This window comes from Canis lupus, chromosome 25 (assembly GCF_048164855.1).
Source record: "Canis lupus baileyi chromosome 25, mCanLup2.hap1, whole genome shotgun sequence".
Taxonomy (NCBI): Eukaryota; Metazoa; Chordata; class Mammalia; order Carnivora; family Canidae; genus Canis; species Canis lupus.
This window is the reverse complement of record NC_132862.1, coordinates 37,533,972-37,558,942: the sequence shown is the minus strand read 5'-3', so window position 1 is coordinate 37,558,942 and position 24,971 is coordinate 37,533,972. Positions and strand designations below refer to the sequence as shown.

The 24,971-nt window shown below is 42.3% G+C and overlaps 1 protein-coding gene and 1 non-coding gene across 15 annotated transcripts in view; one reads left to right on the top strand and one right to left on the bottom strand.

Moving 5' to 3' along the window:
• Nucleotides 1-275: 275 nt before the first annotated feature.
• DPPA3 (developmental pluripotency associated 3) overlaps nucleotides 276-24,971 on the bottom strand; it is an 85,947-nt gene continuing 61,251 nt past the window's right edge. For 6 of the 14 annotated variants that reach the window (XM_072799177.1, XM_072799173.1, XM_072799171.1 and 3 more), the window contains 2 exons: nucleotides 22,877-22,982; nucleotides 283-955 (listed from right to left, as the gene is read on the bottom strand). In XM_072799177.1, coding sequence (XP_072655278.1) covers nucleotides 875-955; nucleotides 22,877-22,982 — 187 coding nt within the window. In that variant the 3' untranslated portion in view covers nucleotides 283-874. Of the gene's footprint in view, nucleotides 956-17,072; nucleotides 17,914-22,876; nucleotides 22,983-24,971 lie in introns of those variants that run through there. The other 8 variants (XM_072799178.1, XM_072799170.1, XM_072799168.1 and 5 more) reach the window with 5 other exon arrangements.
• LOC140617774 (U6 spliceosomal RNA) lies at nucleotides 14,999-15,101 on the top strand. Its single transcript, XR_012017941.1, has one exon. It is a non-coding gene; the product is annotated as a U6 spliceosomal RNA (small nuclear RNA).

Genomic DNA, 24,971 nt, shown 5'->3' with positions numbered 1-24,971 from the left:
AAAACAAAACAAAAAAAAAAAAACAAAACCGCACAATACTTGAGCCTGGGAAGAACTTTGTTTGGGATGTGCTATTTTTCTTTCTTTCTTTTTTAAGATTTTATTTATTATTCATGAGAGACACAGAGAGAGAGAGGCAGAGACACAGGCAGAGGGAGAAGCAGGCTCCATGCACCGGGAGCCCCATGCGGGATTCGATCCCGGGTCTCCAGATCACACCCCGGGCTGAAGGCGGCGCTAAACTGCTGAGTCACCGGGGCTGCCCTCATTTTATTTTTAAAGATTTTATTTGTTTATTCATGAGAGACAGAGAGAGAGAGAGAGAGAGAGAGAGGCAGAGACAGAAGCAGGCTCCTGAGGGGACTCCAACGCACAGCTCACGTCATTGCACACCGATGTTTCCTGGGCTGAAGTTAAAACCACGGAGAAGCCCAAGCATAAACCAGACACCAGGAAACTTCCTGTCAACCAGGAGTGTCAGTGTGCACAGGCCTTTGCTGCATGTGTTGCCTGATTATGATTGCTTTATGCTTCAGGAAGGTGCAGGTTATCCTCTGTACTAGAACTTTTTTTGCAGTGTTTTGCTGTCTAGATTCTCATTCCTGGTAGTGTGGGCAGTGTGCATTATTATTATTATTTTTAAAGATTTTATTTATTTATTCATGAGACACACACACACACACACACAGGCAGAGACACAGGCAGAGGGAGAAGCAGGCACCATTCAGGGAGCCCGACGTGGGACTCGATCCCGGGTCTCCAGGATCATGCCCTGGGCTGAAGGTGGCGCTAAACCGCTGAGCCACCTGGGCTGCCCCTGGCAGTATGAATTATGATGAACACTTGCCCAAGCAGTGAGGATCCTGCAGTTCGTTTATATGAAGGCCTTGATTGGTCCTGGTAGGTTGGGACTGGGGACGCAATGGTGCGGGCTCCACAGGAAGGAGGACTTGATCTGTGGAAGAGCAAGTTATAAATGGCAGATAAGAGTTTTGACAGCATGAGATGCTATCACTGGTTACTCATACTATAATTTTTTTTTTTTTAGTATTTATTTATTTTTTTTTTTTTTATGATAGTCACAGAGAGAGAGAGAGAGGCAGAGACACAGGCAGAGGGAGAAGCAGACTCCATGCACCGGGAGCCTGATGTGGGACTCGATCCCGGGTCTCCAGGATCGCGCCCTGGGCCAAAGGCAGGGGCCAAACCGCTGCGCCACCCAGGGATCCCCCTCATACTATAATTTGATGAAAATCATAGAGTAGGAGCAAGCGATTTCATGTCTATAGTTTTTAAATAAATCTTAATCCAGTTTTCATATTTGATGTGGCTTTCCAAATCGTTAGTACCGAAGTTAAGCCTCAGACCCTTAATAACCTTAGTGTTTATTGGGGCAGCTGGGTGGTTCAGGGGTTGAGCTTCTGCCTTCAGTTCAGGGCGTGATCCTGGAGTCCTGGGATGCAGTCCCGCATCAGGCTCCCCTTTCTCCCGCTGCCTGTGTCTCTGCCTCTCTCTCTGTGTCTCTCATGAATAAATAAAATCTTAAAAGAAGAACATTAGTATTTATTAAGAGATTTTAGCTATTATATTCTTTAAAGTCTTTTTGTTTTTCTCAAATGTGCCTTTGTACTGAGTATAAAAACAACAGTGCACAAATTATTTTACACTACAATTTACTGAGTTTCTTACTCTGAGACATTTTCTTCTCCTCTAAGTATGAAAAGAGGCAGTCTTTAAAAAAAGAAAAGAGGCAGCCTTCAATGAGAAATTAGTAATTTAAAAAAAAATTAGATCTTCTGTAAGGATAGACTTAAAAAAATATTTTATTTAATTATTCAGCAGAGAGAGAGAGAGAGAGAGAGATAAAGCATGAGCAGGAGGGGCAGCAGAAGGAGAGTGAGAAGCAGACTGACTGCAGAGCAGGGAGCTTGATGCAAGGCTCAATCTCAGATCATGACCTGAGCTGAAGGCAGGTGCTTAATGACGGAGCCACGCAGGTGCCCCTAGAATATGCTTTAAAAAAAAATTTTTTTTTTTTAAGCTAGGTTCCATACTCAATGTGGGGGTTGAACTCAAGACCCTGAGATTAAGAGTCACATGCTCTACCTACTGGGCCAGGTGCCCCAAAAATAGACTTTTATTTTTATTTACTTATTTTTTTTTCTTAAAGATTTTATTTTTTTATTCATGAGAGACACAGAGAGAGAGGCAGAAACATAGGCAGAGGGAGAAGCAGGCTCCCTGTGGGGAGCCTGCTGTGGGACTTGATCCCAGGACCCCGGGATCACTACCTGAGCTGAAGGCAGACATTCAACCACTGAGCCACCCAGGCACCCAAGAATAGATTTTTATATCCACAAAATAAACACATATTTACTAGACAAGATGAATGGATCCATGTGGATTTTAAATGGAATGAAATTCATGTAAAAAGTGTGGCCATGGGCAGCCCAGTTGGCTCAGCGGTTTAGCGTCGTCTTCTGCCCGGGGCGTGATCCTGGAGACCCAGGATCGAGTCCCACGTCAGGCTCTCTGCGTGGAGCCTGCTTCCCTCTCTGCCTGTGTCTCTACCTCTCTCTCTGTGTCTCTCAGGAATAAATAAATAAAATCTTAAAAAGAAAATAAAGTGTGGCCTTTTGGCCTCACTGCTGTATCTACCTTACCAAGGTTTCTAGAGTGTGACTTTAAGGCAAAGCAAATTGTGTAAAACTGGGGGCAAGCCAGCTTTATCAACCCTACTTTACTCACATATACAAAGAACATGTATAGAATGGGGAGCTATGGGCAGCCCCGGTGGCGCAGTGGTTTAGCGCCGCCTGCAGCCCAGGGCGTGATCCTGGTGACCCTGGATCGAGTCCCGCGTCAGGCTCTCTGTATGGTGCCTGTGTCTCTGCCTCTCTCTCTCTCTCTCTCTCTCTCTCTCTCTCTGTCTCTATGAATAAATAAATAAAATCTTAAAAAAAGAAAAGAATGGGGAGCTATAATCGAGGGCCACCAAAGTATCGTAGAACATTCACTACAGATTGTATCATCACAAAAGTCAGATGTTTTTGCCCATTTTTTTCTGAGTCCGGATTCGACCTAATATGTTTTCTACATCCCGAGGAAAGAAATCGGGGAATTTTTTTTTTTTTTTTTTTAGATTTTATTTATTTATTCATGAGAGGGATCCCTGGGTGGCGCAGCGGTTTGGCGCCTGCCTTTGGCCCAGGGCGTGATCTTGGAGACCCAGGATCGAATCCCACATCGGGCTCCCGGTGCATGGAGCCTGCTTCTCCCTCTGCCTGTGTCTCTGCGTCTCTCTCTCTCTCTCTCTCTCTCTCTCTATCATAAATAAATAAAAATTAAAAAAATATTTATTCAAGAGAGACACAGAGAGAGAGAGGCAAAGACACAGGCAGAGGGAGGAGCAGGCTCCATGTAGGGAGCCCGATGTGGGACTCGATCCCGGTCTCCAGGATCACACCCTGGGCTGCAGGCGGCGCCACACCACTGCGCCACCGGGGCTGCCCTGTTTTTCTTTTCATTAGAAAACAGAGTCAATTGGAAGAGGTATTAAAGAGTGAAAAAAAAAAAAAAAAAAAAAGAGTGAAACATTGCTGGTTTGGCTACAGATAAGCCGATGTCTTTCCTTTCAGACCACATTGTGAATTCCCTTTAAAAACAATTGTAGGGATCCCTGGGTGGCGCAGCGGTTTGGCGCCTGCCTTTGGCCCAGGGCGCGATCCTGGAGACCCGGGATCGAATCCCACGTCGGGCTCCCGGTGCATGGAGCCTGCTTCTCCCTCTGCCTGTCTCTCTCTCTCTCTCTCTCTCTCTCTCTCTCTCTGTGACTATCATAAAAAAAAAAAAATTAAAAACAATTGTAATCTAGGGGTGTCTGGGTGGCTCAGGGGTTGAGCATCTGCCTTTGGCTCAGGGCGTGATACTGGGTCCTGCGATGGAGTCCTGGTCAGGCTCCCCTCGAGGAGCCTGCTTCTCCCTCTTTCTATGTCTCTGCCTCTCTGTGCCTCTCATGAATAAAAATAAATAAATATGTAAATATAAATATAAATAAACAAATCTTTTAAAGAATTGTAATCTAAATATTTCGGAATTAAGTTTTTATAACATAGATCCTGCTGAAACTTTTCAGTATAAATGGTATCAGTTATCTTAAGAAGAGACAAGGGCACCTAGGTGGCTCAGTTAGTTAAGCATTCAACTCTTTTTTTTTTTTTTTTTTTTTTTTTTTTTTTTAATTTTTTTTATTTATTTATGATAGTCACACACAGAGAGAGAGAGAGAGGCAGAGACACAGGCAGAGGGAGAAGCAGGCTCCATGCACCGGGAGCCCGACGTGGGATTCGATCCTGAGTCTCCAGGATCGCGCCCTGGGCCAAAGGCAGGTGCTAAACCGCTGCGCCACCCAGGGATCCCTTTTTTTTTTTTTTTTTTTTTTTTTTTTTTTAATTTTTTTTATTAGCATTCAACTCTTGATTTCAGCTCAGATCATGGTTTCAGGGTCCTGAGATTGAGCCCCGCATCAGGTTCCCTGCTCTGCTTGTCTCCCCTCCTCCTCTCCTCTCTCACAAATAAGTAAATCCTTAAAGTAAAAGAGCTACTTAATAAGCACATTAGTTACATTTTTAAAAAAAGATTTTATTTATTTATTCATGAGAGACACAGAGAGAAAGAGAGAGAGAGAGAGAGGCAGAGACACAGGCAGAGAGAGAAGCAGGCTCCACGCAGGGAGCCCGATGTGGGACTTGATCCCTGGTCTCCAGGATTACTTCCCGGGCTGAAGGCGGCGCTAAACCGCTGAGCCACCTGGGCTGCCCTCTTTTTTTTTTTTTTTTTAAGATTTTATTTATTTATTGAGAGAGAGTGAGCAAGAGAGAGAGCAGGAGCAGCGGGAGGGGCAGAGGCAGAGGGAAAAGCCGGCTCCCCATTCAGCAGGGAGCTTGATCCAGGACTCAGTCTCAGGACCTGGGGATCCGGGTGACCCGAGCTGAAGGCAGATGCTCAACCAACTGAGCCACCCAAACGTCCCTAGTTATATTATTTCAATGCTATTTTTTATTTATTGCCTTAGATACACTTAGGCACTTACACTTAGATACACTATTTTTTATTTAGTGTAACAATGTTAAAACTTTAGTTACAACTTTTTATAGGCATATATTTGATCAAAAAAAGTATATATTTTTTACTTATGCAGAAACGTATACAGTTTTGTTTCTTTTATCTGACCATGTAAAAGCCGACTATTTAATGGCTTATATATTCTTTTTTTTTTTTTTTTTTTTTTTTATGATAGTCACAGAGAGTGAGAGAGAGAGGCAGAGACACAGGCAGAGGGAGAAGCAGGCTCCATGCACCGGGAGCCTGACGTGGGATTCGATCCCGGGTCTCCAGGATCGCGCCCTGGGCCAAAGGCAGGCGCTAAACCGCTGCGCCACCCAGGGATCCCCTATATTCTTTTTAAGGCAGAATTTCTCAGACATACTGCATTTGTGCACCTGTCAAAGTTTTTTTACTCCTTTATGAAGAATCTCACAAGGAGATAATGGGCTCTACCCATTCACGGTGACTTGGGAAGTAAGAAGGTTTATACACTTTAAGTAAGCTTCCCCACTAAGTACAGCTTATTATTGACTGCTGCTGTTTTATTTTTTATAGTCATAAACATGTCATGTTTTTATTACTTGACATGAATTAAATTTAGGACACAAGTTGGAGCTATCTTCCCAGAAATACCATTAACAGAAACAATAAATAGTGTATCTGAGATGCAAACTGTAAGCAAATTGATCTGTGGATATTTGTCAGTTCCAAGCAGCAAAATTTGATCCCTGTCCAGGTGCCTGTTTTATTTAATTTTTTAAAAGATTTTATTTATTTATTTGAGAGAGAGAGAGAGAGAGAGAGCATAGAGCATGAGTATGGGGGAGGAGCAGACTCCCAGAGAAGGAGAAACAGGCTCCCAGCTAAGCAGGAAGCAGGACAAGGGGCCTACATAGGGCTCGATCCCAGGATCATGACCTGAGCCAAAGGCAGACCCTTAACCAACTGAGCCCCCCAGGCACCCCCAGGTGCTTGTTTTAGCTAGCAGAGAAGCACCAACTGTCCAGGAGAATTCTGTTTGCAGAGGAGTGGGATCGTCCTTTTTTCTCAAACAATTATCTATACTTTCAGCATTCAATTTCAATTATTCAAAGATTCTCTTAGATTTTAATTTTTTTCATATTGTCAGTGTTGAGTTTCTCAGAACTGCTTCTTTTCCTGTGTTCAGCTTTGAGAATACAGGTTTTCCTAACAGAAAAATGTTAGTAAAAAGAATCTTAGAAACAATTAAGTATTCTTCTTCCCCTGAAACTACAAGCAAAGGCTCTCTAGTTCTGCATCATAAAACTGTCCTTGAGTGAAATATCCACTCTCCTTTCTAAGGCCAGTACCTCTTGCCTGATGCTTGAGCTCATCCTCTCAGATTGCTCCCAGCTGTGACTCCGGAAAATCTTGCGGCTGTCTAGTGCGTCATCACTCTTTCCCTCAGTACTTCAGCTTTCCCCTCAGCATACCAATATACTACTAATGCAGAATTCTAGAGCCATCTGGGGACATCTGATGGTAGACTATTAAAATTCCTTAATCCATTTTTAAAGACTTTCCCAGCTGCCTCTAAAAAACAAGAGAATTGAACTTCTTGACATAATTGTGTTCATAAAAGACTCAATCTCAAAACTGGGTTGCCCCCTCCCCAATAGCTACTGAATCAGAATCTGCATTTTTAGCAAGATCCCTAGATGCTACATAGAAGTTTGAAAAGCACCAAACTCAACCAATGACTCCCAACGCTAGAATCTGATGTCTGGGCACACTGCAGAGCAATTAACTCAGAATCTCTGGGGGTGGGGGTGGAGTCCGTGTGTGTGTGTGTATATATATATATATATATATATATATACACACACACACATTATAGGCTTTATGCCCAATGTGGGCCTTATACTCACCACCCCAAGATCAAGAGTTGCATGCTATACCAACTGAACCAGTCAAGGGTCAATTTTTTTTTTTAAGGATTGATTTATTTACTTTAGAAAGAGAAAGAGAGCATGAGAGGGGTAAAGTTTGGACAGAGGATAAGGGGGAGAATCTCAAGCAGACTCCCCACTAAGCAGGGAGCCCACAACCCTGAGCTGAAACCCAGAGTCAGACGATTTAACCAACTGAGCCACCCAGGTGCCTCAACAATATAAAATAATTGATGCCAATTTATATAGCTTCACATCAGGACAAACATAAGTTCTACTTGTTCTACAATAAATGTGGCTAAGATTGACTGCTGGATTGGTGAGATTGCAGTGTAATCTGGAGTAATGGATTTTTATGTAGTGGAAATGACTAAAAGAGGAAGGCCAAATGTATGTATTTGCAAGAGTAATTGTGACTATGGACCATGGCTAAGAAGGGAAGTGCAGCAAGAAGATATGAAAGGGTAGACAGAAATTGAGGCATCAGAGGATTGGAGATTGTGCAAAAGTATGGAAAACTGTCACTCCACAAGTCTTGCCCTTTTGTAAAGTATCCTGGATAATGGGAATAAGAGACCTGGTGTTAATATTCACCAGTATTTGTGTTTCCTTTCTCTTTTGGAGGACACACCTTTTCTGCAGTTAAGAATGACCATATAATTGACTTCTGGCCAATGCAATGTGAGTGGAAGTGACAGGCATCACCCCCAGTCTGGCACAATCCTTTCTCTCTTTTCCACATCTATCGATTGACTGGAGAAGATGCTTAAGACCTAGGAAATGGCAGCACATACGATGGAAGGAGTCTAGGTCTAGATGCTATGGAGAGCCACCTAGCCAAGCATGTTCACATTGGGCTGGAATATGAGCAAGAAATACTGTACTCTTCTGAGGAGTTTGCTGTAAGGAAATTAGCTAAAGACACAGGAGAGTAGCTGATGGTGAGAGTAGCTTTAAGAGAAGGTGTATTTAAAGTGGGGGAAATGAGGACAATTTTGATGCTCATGGACATGATCCACAGGGAGGAAAAAGAAATGATGAATAAGGAGAGAGGGGAGCAACATCCTAGACTAAATCACGGGGATGAGATTTTGTGCACACATGCTGAGTTTGGCATTAGTTAGATGCATAGAGAGGCTGTCTGTTGTAATAGGAGAAAAGGCAGAGCATGTGGGTGCAAGTGCTAAGTTAGAGGCAACATTTTTTTGACTTTTTTTTTAAGATTGTATTTTTAAGTAATCTCTATACCCAGTGTGGGGCTGGAACCCACAACCCCAAGATCAAGGGTCACATGTTCCACCAACAAAGCCATCCAGGTTCACCTGACTTACTTCTTAAAAGCATTTATGTATAGTTTTAATTTTATTTATTTTTTAAATATATTTTTAAAATTTATTCATGAGAGAGAGACAGAGAAAGGCAGAGACATAGGCAGAGAGAGAAGTAGGCTCCATGCAGGGAGCCTGATGCGGGACTCAATCCGGGACTCCAGGATCACGCCCTGAGTTAAAGGCAGATGTTCAACCACTGAGCCACCCAGACGCCCCTATGTATAGCTTTTAAAAACCCAGAAATACAAATATGGATAGCTCCAGTTAGTCCTGGAAAGTCTAACTCATTTCTACAAGGTCAGAAAGTAATTTCATAATATAGAAATACTTCATTTTGTTAAAAAAACATGCTCACCCTATAATATTCTGTGACAAATTATGCTGATATGAACATACTTGAAACATAAATTCTTTTGCACATATCTAAAATAGTTTTCTGGAAGTAACACTGCTTCCTCAAATGGCACGCATGTTTTACATTTTGATAGGTACAGTTGTCCTCCAAAATAGTTTTATTTGAAGAGTAATCAATAGTCCCTGGGTAGATGGCAGTTGTCCAAGGTGTTTGGTGTTAGGGCAGGTGTCAAGGTTGATGGTAAAGTAAGCATGACTACAGAATTAGTAATGGGTTATTGGTGGCTGTCAAACATCGATGGATCAAGATAACTTTCCCATATTAAGGTTTTGTGTGTAGTTGCTTTTGAGTTCCTTTCTGATGTTTCTCTGTCTTTGTCCTTTGATATTTCTGTTTGCTTTAGACATCTAAGTGCTTTCCCATTCATAGCCTATCATGGGTTTCTTCCCTTGTATCTAGTCAATCCTACATCCCACCAACAAAGCTTTCAGCTCGAGCCTCTGTAATAGTTGTCATCAAATTCATCATCAAGGAAGATCAATAGGGGTCCGACCAACATATCTAAAAACTCTCATACCTTACTGAGTAAAATATTATTGTGGTCCAGTTATTGATCTAATGGCCCAACCATCCAGACATTTTTTTCTTTTCCACTTCTGGGAAATATCCACATTCTATCAAAAGCAGAGTTAGTTGCAACATATTGCTAAAAGCTTTTGAATAATAATAAGTTTGTTGAGGGCAAAGATCTCATATTAGAGTAATTATTATCCCACATAAAAGCAGTTGGCGCTTGTTAATGAACACACACTTAATAGTTTCAGTGTAACACTTCAGCACCATGTTGCTGGCCTCTTCCATGTGGTCATGCACTTCCCTTTCCATCAACATCATCCCCTGAGTCTCTCTAATCATGATCGTTTTCAACTTCCTCCATTCTTAATGTGCCTGTTTAAGCATGGGAGTCAAAGTTGAAATGCCCTATACAGGATAAAAATCTATGTATGCTCAGAATGATTGCTATCTAGTTAGAACACTGACAAAAGTAATAAATTTTTTTTCCCATGAACTGATTCTTTGATATTCCTTGTAGGTTTTTATACGCAGGCTTATAAAGTCTCTGCTTAACAGGAATATGTGTGTGGAGGGAAAATGGGGTGGTGGGAGGGGCACAGAAATCTTTCAGAGGGGGCACCTGGGTGGCTCAGTCAGTAATGCATCTTACTCTTGATTTTGGTCAGGTCATAATCTCAGGGTCATGGGATGGAGCCCTACATTGAGCTTCATGCTGGGCATGGAGCCTGCTTGGGATTCTTTCTCTCCCTCTCCCTCTCCCCACCCCATTCATGCATATATGCACTCTCTCCACGCCTCTGTCCCCCCCCAAAAAGAAAGAAATCTCTCAGAGGAATACTGACAGCTCCAAATCCTACAGCCTCAGAGTATAATGAGCATAAACTGCTGTGACATTCAAATTTTCCTTATGGAACCCACGTTAGCCAAGATACAAGGGAAGATAAGAAAGAAAGAAAGAAAGAAAGAAAGAAAGAAAGAAAGAAAGAAAGAAAGAAAGAAAGAAAGAAAGAAAGAAAGAAAGAAGAAAGAAAGAAAGAAAGAAAGAAAGAAAGAAAAAAAGAAAGAAGAAAGAAAAGAAAAAAAAGAAAAGAAAAGAAAAAAGAAAAGAAAAAAGAAAAGTAAAGAATAAAAGAATGGGGGACGCCTGGGTGGCTTAGTGGTTGGGCATCCGCTTTTGGCTCAGGGCATGATCCCCAGGGTCCTGGGATCAAGTCCTGCATCACACTTCCCATGAGGGGCCTGCTTATCCCTCTGCCTGTGTCTCTGCCTCTCTCTCTCTCTCTGTGTCTCTTATGAATAAATAAATAAAATCATTAAAAAAAGAAAGAACTAATTAAATGTATCTGATGCTGTTTTTTTCAAGTATTTAATTCCTATTAGGCAACTTATATTAGTTTCTGATGCTTAATTTTTAATAATATTTTATTTAATTATTCATGAGAGACACACACAGAGAGAGAGAGAGAGAGAGAGAGGCAGACACAGGCAGAGGGAGAAGCAGGCTCCATGCAGGGAGCCCGACGTGGGACTCAATCCCAGGTCCCCAGGATCACGCCCTGGGCTGAAGGTGGCGCTAAACCGCTGAGCCACCCAGGCTGCCCCTGATGTTTAATTTTAATGTTTTATTTATACACACTTATTTGGTACTGATAACTACAGTAGCATTGAGAGTCTTCTTCCACTGCTAATCCTTGAAAAATATTCAGTAAAAAAGCATAAAATAACAATTTCTCAAACTATTAAATTGTTAAAAGGTATCATTCTAGAGAATGATGTAGACATCATCTTTACCCTTTACATTCTTTAGTACTTTTGCTTCCCATTTTCTCTGATTGGTTCAAATTATTCTTTGTTTTGTTCTGCTCTTGTTTGTTCTGTAATCCCATGAGTGTGAGGAACACCTTGACTCTGTCTTGATGTCATTCCTCAGTTTTGTAAAATCTTGGCCATTTCATCTTCAAAATTTTCTTTTACCTCATTCTTTTTAAATTCTCCTTCTGGAACTCAATTACATATGTTAGACCTTCTCACAAGGACCCATATATGCCACCTAGGCTCTCTCCTGTTGTTTTGTCTTTCTGGTCTTCTGTATGGATTTTTTAAAAAAAGATTATTTATGTATGTATATATGTATGTATGTATGTATGTATGTATGTATTTATTTATTTATTATGAGTGACACACAGAGATAGGCAGAGACATCATGCCCTGAGTGAAAAGCAAATGCTCAACTGCTGAGCCACCCAGGCATCCCTGTATGGATATTTTCTTCTCACTTATCTTTCAGTTAACTAAATTTTCTCTCTCTTTTTTTTTTTAGGTAACCTCTGTGCCAAATGTGAGTCTTGAACTCACAACCCCAAGATCAAGAGTTGTGTGCTCTACGTGTGCTCTACTCACTGAGCCTGCCAGGAACCCCAACTAATTTCTTTTTTTTTTTTTTTAAGATTTTATTTATTTATTCATGAGAGACACAAAGAGAGAGAGGCAGAGACACAGGCAGCGGGAGAAGCAGGCTCCATGCAGGGAGCCCGACGTGGGACTCGATTCCGGGACTCCAGGATCACGCCCTGGGCCGAAGGCGCCAAACCGCTGAGCCACCCAGGGATCCCCCCAACTAATTTCTTATTCAGCTGTGTTTAATCTGCTGTGAAATTCACGTATTAAGTTCTTAATTTGGAACGCCTGGGTGGCCCAGCGTTTAAGCTTCCGACTTTGGCTCAGGTCGTGATCCTGGAGTCCTGGGATTGAATTCCACATCAGGCTCCCTTCATGGAGCCTGCTTCTCCCTCTGCCTATGTCTCTGCCTCTCTCTGTGTCTCTCATGAATAAATAAAATAAAATCTTTTTTTTTTTTTAAGTTCTTAATTTGTGGAACAGCTGGCTGGCTCAGTGGGTAGAGCATGGGACTTTTGATCTGGGGTCATGAGTTTGAGACCCACATTGGGCATGGTTTTAAAAAAAAGTTCTTAAAAAAATAAAATGATAAAATAAAAAAAAGTTCTTAATTTGTTACTCTTTTTTCCAAATATATACATGTATACTGGGACACCTGGGTGGCTCAGCGGTTGAGTGCCTGCTTTCTGCCCAGGGCGTGGTCCCGGGGTCTTGGGATTAAGTCCCACATCAGTCTCTGCCTCTCTCTCTGTGTCTCTCATGAATAAATAAATAAAATCTTAAAAAAAGAACAAACTCCCAAACCCAAATATACATATATACATATATAATGTATGGATATATACACATATGTATATATATTTTTTAGTTTCTAGTGCTTTGCTGAAATTTTTCCTTCTATTACTTATATTCTTAAGCATATTAATCATAGGTATTTTAAGTCTGATTCTAATAACTCTAATCTCTGGACCTGGGTTTTTATTTTATTTTCTGTTTAAGTCAACTCTTGTCTTTTTTTTTTTTTAATTTTTTTTTTAATTTTTATTTATTTATGATAGTCACAGAGAGAGAGAGAGAGAGGCAGAGACACAGGCAGAGGGAGAAGCAGGCTCCATGCACCGGGAGCCTGATGTGGGATTCGATCCTGGGTCTCCAGGATCGCGCCCTGGGCCAAAGGCAGGCGCCAAACCGCTGCGCCACCCAGGGATCCCAACTCTTGTCTTTTTGTATGTCTAATATTGTTTATTAAATACTAGATATTATGTATACAAACTTAAGTCGGAGCATAACTCCCCATCCCCCCCCCTTTTTAACTCTCCGTCCCTTAAATGTGGCTGTGCATAGGACTTCTTTCCAAAGAGTACAATACAAAGGAGGATAAAAGAGTAAATTTACAATGGAGAAAACTGACAAACATTACCTCAGCCAGGTGATCAAGGTCAACGTTAATAGCAATAAGCATGTTGATAGTATGTATCCTTGATATGATGAGATGACAATGGGACTTTACCTCTGGTTTTGCTCTGAAAAACCCTCAATCCAATTTATCATGAGAAATATATCAAATTTCAATATGGGACATTGTACAAAATATATGACCAATATTCCTCCATCAAGGTCATCAAAAACAAGGAAAATCTGAGAAACTGTCACAGCCTGAAGAAATTTAAGACTTGATGACTAAATGTAATGTATCCTGGTTAAATCTGGAACAGAAAAAGAACAGTAGGTTGTAAAATAAGAAAATCTGAATAAAGTATAGGCTTTAGTCAATAATAATGTATCATTATTGGGTCATTAGTAGTGATGACCATACCATACCGATGTTAATAGTAGGAGAAACTGGGTAGGTAGTATATACAGGAAACTCTTGGTACTATCATCTCAATTTATTATTATTATTATTTATCTTTTTTTATCATCTCAATTTAAATCTAAAACTATTTAGGACACCTGGGTGGCTCAGTCGTTGAGTGTCTGCCTTTGGCTCAGGGTGTGATCCCAGGGTTCTGGGATCGAGTCCTGCATCAGGCTCCCCACAGGGAGCCTGCTTCTCCCTCTGCCTGTGTCTCTGCTTCTCTCTGTGTCTCTCATGAATAATAATTTTTAAAAAAAGATTGTATTTATTTATTCATGAGACACACAAACACAGAGGCAGAGACACAGGCAGAGGGAGAAGCAGGCTCCCTGCAAGAAGCCCGATGTGGACCACAGGATCATGACTAGCCTAAGGCAGACACCCAACCACCGAGCCACCCAGGCATCCCCCAAATTTACTTTTGCAAATGTCAGTCTTTATGAGGTCAGAATCTATTTTTCACCCTCCAATATTCCCTGAGGGCAGCTCAGGGTGGGTCCTACACTTGTTTCTCCCTTCTTAACCTGTGAGATTCCTGAAACTATTCAGATTCCCAGCCTCTGAATTGCCATTTTCAGGGTGGGTACCTAGTCTTTCCGGCACTGCTGAGTCAGCAAGAGGCAGGTCCAGGCTTCCCTTCTCTGATACCTTGGCTTCTTCAATTCCTTACTGCATTGAAAGCTCTCTGATGCTTTCAAGTAGTAGTAGTTGTTGTTGTTTTAAGATTTTATTTATTCATGAGAGACAGAGAGGCAGAGACACAAGCAAAGGGAGAAGCAGGCTCCCTGCAGAGAGTCTGATGTGGAACTCGATCCCAGGACCCAGGGAACACAACCTGAGCTGAAGGCAGTCGCTCAACCACTGAGCCACCCAGGCATCCCTCAAGTAGTTTTTGTGTTTATCCAGCTTTCCCTGATCTCAGCAGAGAGTTGACCTGACACCAGCTATTCAGTCACAATCCAAACTGGAAATTTCTGCTTCTCATTTTTTAGATTGCTTTTCATTTCCTCACCGATACCAAAATACTGAAAAACACTTCTGCTTTCCATGAATCCTGGAGCTTCTTCTTTCAGCCAGCCAGTAATTTAGTAATAACATTTTTTAAAAGATTTTATTTATTTATTTGTAAGAGAGGAGAGAGCAAATGGGACAGCACAAGCAGGGGGGTGGCGGAGGCAGAGGGAGAGGGAGAGGGAGAAGCACGCTACCCACGGAGCAGGGAGCTTGCTGCGGGTGGAGCTGGATCCCAACACCCTGGGATCATGACCTAAGCAGAAGATAGATGATTAACCAACTGAGACACCTAAGTGCCCCTAGTAATAGCATCTTAAACATCAGTCAGATAAAAAAAAATTACATAGATGCTAGAAATGATTAATAACTAATTAAGGAATAAAATTAGAGAGTCAACAGGAAAGAACCAAGTGACATGACTAAAATCATCTTCTAGGAAAGTAAAAGGTACTGGTATCTGTGCTTGCTTCAGTAGTTAAATTGGAAAGGTACAGAGATTAGCATGGCCTCTGTTCAAGGGTGACACATAAATTCATGAAGTGTTCCATATTAAAAAAAAAAATGTACTGGCATCCGGTCTGTTATTTTGATAAATACCCTAGTGATCGAGCTCTCTAACTGCACTAGCAGGACAGCAAAGTTCCAAAATAAGAACTAACACAGATGAATTCACTTTCTTTAATTCCATATAGATCGAAGATGAGCCTGGAATATCTTGTGGTACCAAAAAGTAAGGAAATACTCAAAAGAGTGATGGCCACATGTCAAAAGGATGTAGTATGAAGGCTGAACTGGCTCTCACTACCCACATCTAGGAGAATTTGAATATGTTTCCTTAAATATTTATAAACTACTTATATTACTAATAAATTATGAAGTTATGCTTACCATAAATTGAATTTCCACCAAATTAATCAGCTCTTATTTTTATTTTTTATTTTTTTTAAAGATTTACATATTTATTTATTCATGATAAACATAGAGAGTGAGACAGAGGCAGAGACACAGGAGGAGGGAGAAGCAGGCTCCATGCCGAGAGCCTGATATGGGACTTGATCCCGGGACTCCAGGATCACGCCCTGGGGCCAAAGGCAGGTGCTAAACCGCTGAGCCACCCAGGGATCCCAGCTCTTATAATCTGATATGTTAGACTAACATAATTGTTTGAATATTATTAGAAGGAGATTCATAATCATATGATCATAAAGCTGATCAGTAAACTTACACTAAAACTAGTTAAAATAATTTTATTTTTTTAACTTTTTTTGTGTGTGTGTGGCACCGGGCTGGCTCAGTCAGTAGAGTATATGACTCCTGATCTTGGGGTTGTGATTTCAAGCCCCATGTTGGCTGTAAAGATGACTTACAAGTAAAATATTGAAAAAAATAAAAGTACTTTTTTTCTTTGTGTTATCTTTTTTCTAGAGTGAGAGTTAGGGGCAATAAAGTCTAGATCTTTTCTAGCTTTATATCCCACTCTCTTCTGCATTCAGAACATCATCAATCCTTCATTCCTATGTTCAAATCTTTTTTTTTTTTTTAAGATTTTATTTATTTATTCATGAGAGACACAGAGAGAGAGGGAGAGAGGCAGAGACACAGACAGAGGGAGAAGCAGGCTCCATGCAGGGAGCCCGACATGGGACTCCATCCCGGGTCTCCAGGATCATGCCCTGGGCCCAAGACAGCGCTAAACTGCTGAGCCACCCAGGCTGCCCCATTCCTATGTTCATATTAAGATTTTTGCATTTGGGGAGCCTGGGTGGCTCAGTCAGGTAAAAGTCCGACTCTTTAAATATTTATCTGGAATACTAAGTTTTGAAGTGCCCTCTCCATGTGTCCTGGCCTTCCTTGTCCCATCCTAGTCCCTGTCCTTCCTCTCCTATGGCCAGTAACACCCATTCCCTTATTCCGCAAACATTGGTAGATATTGCCAAATGACCCTGGGGTGGGGGGTGGGGGGGAACTGCCCCTAGCTGAGAACCACTGCTCCAATGGTGTTAAATATCACTTTCCTGGCTCACACTGCACCCGGGTTCCTGTCAGGAATCCTGATTCCCTTAACACTCCCCTCTAGGAGTCCCTTTCATCCGGATCAACCAGGTTTTTATCGCTAGAAACTGCTGCTCTATTTGGTCCCAGGATTCGAAAAGGTAAATACATTTTCAGCTGCTGGAAGATGGCATTTGAAGAATGGACAAACCCTTTTAATTTCTAAGAAAGAGAATTCTTGGCATAGCCTACTAGTCGCAGAAGCAGTTGAGATCATGTGGTATTGTGACCCTAATCTAGACAAGATAGTGCCCGCACAACCCATTTCCTAACTTCCAAACACACATTCTAGAGGTTGTCTCAGAGAATGAATTTGTGCAGGATAATTTTTAACAGTCATATCTGGTTTTAGATTCTCTACTTCCTGGCTTGTGACTTAAGTCAAATATTCAGGTTTTCTAAGACTTCCATCTTAGGGATACTCCTCGGTGTAATGAGCATCATGATACCCACTGCACAAAGTGTTGCAGATAAAAAGATGATCTAATTTTTATTTATTTTATTAATGATAGTCACACACACAGAGAGAGGCAGAGACACAGGCAGAGGGAGAAGCAGGCTCCATGCACTGGGAGCCCGACGTGGGACTCGATCCCGGGTCTCCAGGATCACGCCCTGGGCCAAAGGCAGGCGCTAAACCGCTGCGCCACCCAGGGATCCCGATGATCTAATTTTTAAAAACTTCTCTGGACTTGCCACAAATTAAAATGTTGCAGGAGCACCCGAGTGGCTTAGTTGTGAAGCATTTGCCTTCAGCTCAGGTCATCATCTCCCGGTCCTGGGATCCAGCCGCCCCCCCCTTCCCCCAACCACCCCCGTGTCAGACTCTGGGAGTCTGCTTCTCCATCTGCTCCTTCCCCTGCTCTTGCTCGCTGTTTCTCTCTGAAAAGGTTGTAGTTCCCCTGGCCATTGGAGCCTCTCTGCTGACTCCTTTCTTGCCTGTGGACAGGCTCCCTGGTGAACATCATGTTCATGTTCCTCCCGCATAGGAGTGAGACATGCTCTCTAGCCATACATGTCAACAGGCATGAAGGTGGCTTCACTTTTCAGATCTCTTCGGGGACAGATCCTGAAACCTAATAAAACCCCTGCTTCTGGGTAGGATGTACAATGTACCCCAGCTTTTGGGTGCCTTGGAGCTGGACCAACTGGGATTGAAAACTGCTACCAGGTTTGGCACATTAGAGTCAGGAGCTTGGCTGATTTCAACGAGGAAAACCCGTGCATCCATCTGTTAAATCATCATAGAAGGTGGTCTGTGGGGTCTTTAGCTTTTTTTGCGGCAAGTTGTACATGTCTCAATGGCTCCACCTGCTGTCAGAAAGAAGAACGTGACTTCATCCCTCACATTTTTAGACTTGGGGTCAGAGCGAAGTTAGTGGGGGGATTGGGAAGGATGGGACTCCTTCTGCTACTGTTTTATCAGAACCCTCCTGGACTGAGGACTTGGTGAGTAGCTTTCTGACTCAGGTTTGTTTATATTTTAAGTCTGTCGCTTCTGTTATATTAATAGCACTCCAATCTATGTTTTTCCCTTTGTGACAAGGTTTTACTTAGAGCTGGTGAAAAATGCATATATAACTCTTCAGATTTCTTCCTTCTACAGATATTATTGGTATGTTGTGATTTTGTAGGAAATTTTTAAGTAAATTTCAAATTTATCAGGGTAAGGATTTACATGCTTTTTTTTTCAGTTTTACTGAGCTATAATTGGCATATAACATCATGTAAGTTTAAGATGTACAATGTGATGATTTGATACATGTATATATTGCAAAATGTTTATGACAATAAGGTTAATTACATCCATCCCCTCTCATAATTATCATTTCATTGTTGTTGTTGTTGTTGCTATGGTGGGTACATTAAAGTTTTACTCTTATAACAACTTTCGAGGATACAATAGAGTATCACTAACCATAGTCACCGTGTTGTACATTAGCTCTCTGGAATTTACTCCTCTTATGACTTACATCTTATTGTAAGACTCATCTTATTATTATTATTTTTTTTTTAAGACTCATCTTATTGATGAACATCTCCCCATTTCTCTCCCCATGCCCAGCCCCTGGCAAACACCATTCTACTCCGTTTCTATAAGTTTGACTTTTTTGGATTCCACATGTAAGATCATGTAGTATTTGTCTTTCTCTGACTTTATTTCACTTAGCATAATACTCTCAAGGTCCATCTACATTTTTGCAAATAGAATTTCCTTCTTTTTTTATGGCTGAATATGACACTTTAAAAAATTTATTTATTTTTCTTAAAGATTTTATTTATTCATGAGAGAGACACAGAGAGAGAAGCAGAGACCTAGGCAGAGGGAGAAGGAGGCTCCCAGCAGGGAGCCCGATGTGGGACTCCATCCCTGGACCCCGGGATTACCACCTGAGCCAAAGGCAACCGGTCAACCACTGAGCTGCCCAGGCATCCCTATTTCCAAATTTTTGAAGAACCTTCACTATTTTCCACAGTGGCTGCACCAATTTACATTCCCACCAACAGTGCACGAGGATTCCCTTTTCTCCACATTCTTACCAACACTTGTTATGTCTTATCTTGATAATAGTCATTTTAACAAGTGTGAGGTTCTCTTATTATATATATTTTTTTCTCTTATTATATTTAGAGCTTTTGGAATAAATAGGAATGCCATGTATTTTCATTCCTAAAATCAGAATGTGTGCCTTATCTTTTTAAAATAATCAAGTCTTTCCAGATTTTATCAAAATTGTTTAAAGATTTTGTTTTTTAAGTAATCTCTACACCCAATGTGGGGCTCAAACTTATAACTCCAAGATCAAGAGTCACATGATATAACTGAGTCATCCAGGTGCCCCCAGAATTGTAGACCTTTAAAATCTTGCATTGGATTTGTTTTTTTTTTTAAGTGAGTGTGTTCCATTTACCCCTCAATTGCTGTTGCTCCTGAGGTTATAGTTCTGTGGCTTTCAAGGTGGATACACACTCTCTGTGGCTCTTTGTCAGGAGCTGAAAGTTGCTCTCCTAAGTAGATCCTTCTAAACCAAGCATGACTCATTTTCCCTAAACAGTCAGCCTATCCATGTATATGACTCCTATTGGGATGTAATGGGAGAAGCAGGCTTGAAATGCGTATGTATTACCAGGGGCCATGCTATTAAGTCTATTCCTGTATTATACCATCTTCTCTAATAAAAGACAAAGGAAGCAAAACACACTCAAAAACCTCTATGTCGGGATCTCTGGGTGGCGCAGCAGTTTGGCGCCTGCCTTTGGCCCAGGGCACGATCCTGGAGACCCGGGATCGAATCCCACGTCGGGCTCCCGGTGCATGGAGCCTGCTTCTCCCTCTGCCTGTGTCTCTGCCTCTCTCTCTCTCTCTGTGTGACTATCATAAATAAATAAATAAAAATTAAAAAAAAAAAAAAAAAAACCTCTATGTCAGGGTGACTGGGTGGCTCAGTTGCTTAAGCATCTGCCTCCTGCTCAGGTCAGGATCCCGGGGTCCTGGGATCTCGGAGCCTCACATTGGGTTCCCTTCTCAATGGAGAGCCTGTTTCTCCCTCTCCCTTGGGCCCTCCACCCCACACACTGCTTATACTCTTTCATAAATTAATTAATCAATTAATTAATTATTTTTAAAGATTTATTCATTCATTCATGAGAGACACACACAGAGAGAGGCAGAGACACAGGCAGAGGGAGAAGCAGGCTCCTTGCAGGGAGCCGGATGTGGGACTTGATCCCAGATCTCAGAATCACGCCCTGAGCCAAAGGCAGATGCTCAACCACTGAACCATCCGGGTGTCCCTCTCATAAATTCTTTTTTTTTTTTTTCCTCTCATAAATTCTTAAAACTTAGTTTCCTCCTTTAAAAACAAAAAGACAAACAAAAAACCCCTCTACATCTACCCACTAACCTGGGTGGATGGTATTGAGCAGATTAATTCCAGACCAAGACCTTAACAGTCATCCAGAGCCCTCTGTCTGTTTAGCTACACTAGGCCATTTCAAACACTCTGTCAGGGTGCAGACAAGAAAGCCGAAACCACACCAGGTATTTCAAACATCGCAAATCTATGAAGAGGAATTGTTATGAAAATATTTGAAGGGATCCCTGGGTGGCGCAGCGGTTTAGTGCCTGCCTTTGGCCCAGGGCGCGATCCTGGAGACCCGGGATCGAATCCCACGTCGGGCTCCCTGCATGGAGCCTGCTTCTCCCTCTGCCTGTGTCTCTGCCTCGCGCGCTCTCTCTCTCAGTGACTATCATAAATAAATGAAGAGCTCATGGAGCAAACTGAGAAGGGCGGGTAACCCGAAGTGTAGTGTTTGCAGGTGTTGCTCCACACCCAGGGCAGGGAGATCTGAGCACAGAACACACTCCCTGCCAACAATATTGCCAGAACCCCTAGAGTCTGCTGCTGAAACTGCCCAAGCCTGTATAGCCTGCAGCCTTGCATTGTTAGAGGGGAGCTTTCCAGAAACAGAGATAGAACAATGGCTTCTCCCATTTTCCTGTCTTCCAGTCTCTCCCAGGACTTCCTCTCTTTGGTCAAACACAACCAGAACCCAGCTGCCCACAGATTCCAGGAAGTACAATTTACAGGGGTCTAGTCCTCTGCAAAACAGAGCAGAGCACAAGGATAGATGCTCTGTTTCCATTCCACTGAAGAGTGGAAATGGAACTGAGGACAGGAAAATAATTGGACTACTCACCTTTTGGGTTTTGTCTTTATTTTTTGTTTGTTTGTTTATAGCAGGGGAGAGGGGGGGTGCAGAGGGACAGGGAGAGAATCTAATGCAAGTTCCAAACCCAGCACGGAGCCTAATTTCAGGATCCTGAGATAGTGACCTGAGCTGAAATCAAAAGTCAGATGCATAACTGACCCAGCTACCTAGATGCCCTTAGATTTTTTTCTTAAAGATTTTATTTATTTGAGAATGAGACAGAGAGAAAGAGAGAAAGCACACAGAGGAAGAGGGATAAGCAGACTCCCCACTGAGCAGGGAACCTGATGCAGGGCTCAAACCCAGGGCCCTGTGATCATGACCTGAGCCAAAGGCAGATGCCCAGCCATCTGAGCCACCCAGCTGCTTCTAGATTGATTGATTGATTGATTTATGATTGTATTTATTCATGAGAGACACACAGAAAGAGAGAGGCAGAGACACAGGCAGAGGGAGAAGCAGGCTCCATGCAGGTAGCCTCATTCGGGACTCGATCCCAGACCCCAGGATCACACCCTGAGCCAAAGGCAGACGCTCACCTGCTGAGCCACCGAGGTGTCCCTAGATGGTTGTTTTTAAATAAAATGAGACAAGTATCTGTCTCCCAAACTCTAGAGAACACATGTTAGCTCTCTGATTGTCCAAAGCATCCCTTTATTTGGCTTGAGATGGGCAGTGAGCAGCAAAGCACAACAAACTTCCATGTTGCTGAAATCGAAATACTGAATAACTTTTTTAATCTCATGGTTATCCTGTAACAATTGTGTCGATGTTTTGCACTGAGGATGCAAAGGCAGAAGTGGGGAAGACGCTGGTGCCTTCCCATGACTGGAAACAGTGGTACCAAACTTTACTAATACTTACTGTATAGTTTGCTACCAGGCCTGCACAGTAAAACTAAGTGCCACTGTCACTAAGGAACGTTTTTGACTGTAGTAAATGGAAGGATGTGTAAAGTGCTCTAACTCCAGGCAGCTCCAGCCCGGGCTCTGGTTAGCCTTACCTTATTCTGGACCCAGATACTTAGAGAACAGCAGGTTTGTTTATCTGTGAGAGTAAGGCAACTGAAGACCTCTTTGTACCACCTATAAAATCAACAATGCCTCATGGATTATGTCTTTTTTTTTTTTAAGATTTATTTATTGACTCGAGAGAGACAGCAGAGAGCGTGCACTCAGAAGGAAGGGCAGAGGAAGAGGGAGAAAGAATCTCAAGCAGACTCACTGCGGAGTAAGGAGCCTGCCCTGGGGCTTGATCTCAAGACCCTGAGGTCCCAACATAACCTGAAATCAAGAGTTGGACACTTAACTGGCTGAGCCCAGGTGCCAGGGGTCACCTTAATAAGGGTCTAGTTACCATGTAGAGGGAAAGTCCCTCAGAGCTCCTGCTCATATGATAACAGAAATGATTATAGGGTGAGCATAAAATAAAGGTATTCCAGATAGGCAAGTTTCTTTTCATAGAAAGCTGCAAAGGCAATATTTATCAAAATAGGGAAGGAACCCCCCCCCCCCAAAAAAAAAGGAAATGAGCATGAGCTCAGGAAAAGGCAACAACTCATTACCTGAAGATGATGAGGAAAGTAGCTCCACAGTGACCGGTATACACAGGCATAGAGAACAAAAAATCCACATGCATGCCCAGAAAGCTTCAGGAAGGAATTTGGATAACTGGGAAAGAATTCAGAGTTGAATTACTGATCAGCACTGATAAAGTGTGTAGAAAAAAATTAATCCCTGAGAAGATAGTTATGCAGAAAAGGAAAAATAATTTGCTACGTCTTTTTTCATTTTCTAACACCTTTTTTTTTTTTTCTCAAGATTTGTTTATTTATTTATTCAGAGAGAGAGAGAGAGAGAAAAGCAGAGGACACAGGCAGAGGGAGAAGCAGGCTCCATGCAGCGAGCCCGACGTGGGACTTGATCCAGGGTCTCCAGGATCATACCCTGGGCTGCAGGAGGCGCTAAACTGCTGCGCCACCGGGGCTGCCCTCTAACACCATTTTTTTATTTATTTTTTATTTTTTATTTTTTATTTTTTATTTTTTAAATTTTTATTTATTTATGATAGTCACAGAGAGAGAGAGAGGGGCAGAGACACAGGCAGAGGGAGAAGCAGGCTCCATGCACCGGGAGCCCGATGTGGGATTCGATCCCGGGTCTCCAGGATCGCGCCCTGGGCCAAAGGCAGGCGCCAAACCGCTGCGCCACCCAGGGATCCCTAACACCATTTTTTTAAAAAAAGTTTTAATTTAAATTCCAGTTAACACACAATGTGGTATTAGTTTCCAGTGTATGATCTACTGATTCAGTATTTCCTTATGTCACCTGGTGGTCATTAAGTTAATGGTCGTTCCAGTTGGAACTCCTTTTCTCCTCACCTCCCTACATTTCAGTTATATGTTATTATATTTCACATCCCTTGGTATGTGTTAAGTTCCTTCACTGATTTATTTTTTGAGATTTTATTTATTGATTGATGAGAGACACACAGAGAGGTGCAGACACAGGCAAGAGCGAGAGGCAGGCTCCCTGCGGGGATCCTGATGTGGGACTTGATCCCAGGACCTCGGGATCACGCCTGAGCCAGAGGCAGATGCTCTACTGCTGAGCCACCCAGGTGTCCCCCTTCACTGATTTTTATGTAAACATTCATTTTCACTGCTTTTGTGTTTCCTCAAGGTGGCCTCTTCTCTCCCCTTCAGCTGTGGAGTTTGTTGTCCGCCTTCAGGTCGACTTCTGGGGTATTGAGGATGGTTTGTTAGTTTTCTAGTTGTGTTGGTGGGAGGAGGTGAGCCTAGGTCCTTCTCCACCAAGGCCATCTTCCCGTTCCTATGTATTTCCGTTTTTAATAACTTTCAGAGTCCTGATAATCAGAGTGGGAGTTTAATGTACAAGGCCTTCTGCTGAGGAATCAAGAAACAGCAAGACAGGGGCACCTGGGTGGCTCAGCCGTGATCCCGGAGTCCTGGGATCGAGTCCCACATCAGGCTCCCTCTGACCATGTCTCTGCCACTCTCTCTGTCTCTCATGAATAAATGATAATTTATTATTATTATTTTTTAAATTCTGGACTTGAAGACACTGGAAAACATGGTCAACACTATTGACCTTTTGCTTTGGGGGCTCTCTGCACGGCGGTCAGCATACCGGGCTTTTACCCCCTCTACCCACTAGATGTCAGTAACACTCCCTTATTTGCCAAACTGGGGAGAGGAGGAACTACTGGCTGTTTTCATCTGTCTTAGCTTTACAATGTGCAGCTCTCAACATCTTACTGATTCTGTCTTCTCAGGTTGAGAGGTAAAAAGAATTTAAAGATTTTAAGAAGGTTTTGGGGATTGATATATGTGGACCACATACAAGGTTTTCCCCTAGAGTTGCTTTTCCTTTCCTGAGAAGGAAATTTAGACAGGAAGGTCTTTACAGATACTGTCAGAGAATCATGGGCAGTAATTACCAACTTTGGCCATATGTTAGAATCAGCTGCGGGAGAAATGTATGCATATTTCCTCCTCAACCTCAACCATGCCCGGGAAAACACTGAATTGGTTTGGAGATGGGCCCAGAATAGGTATTGTTTAAAAGCACCTTGGGAGACTCTACTTGCAATCTCTGCAGAGAAGCACTGATCTAGGAATGAGATGAAGCCTGGGTAGC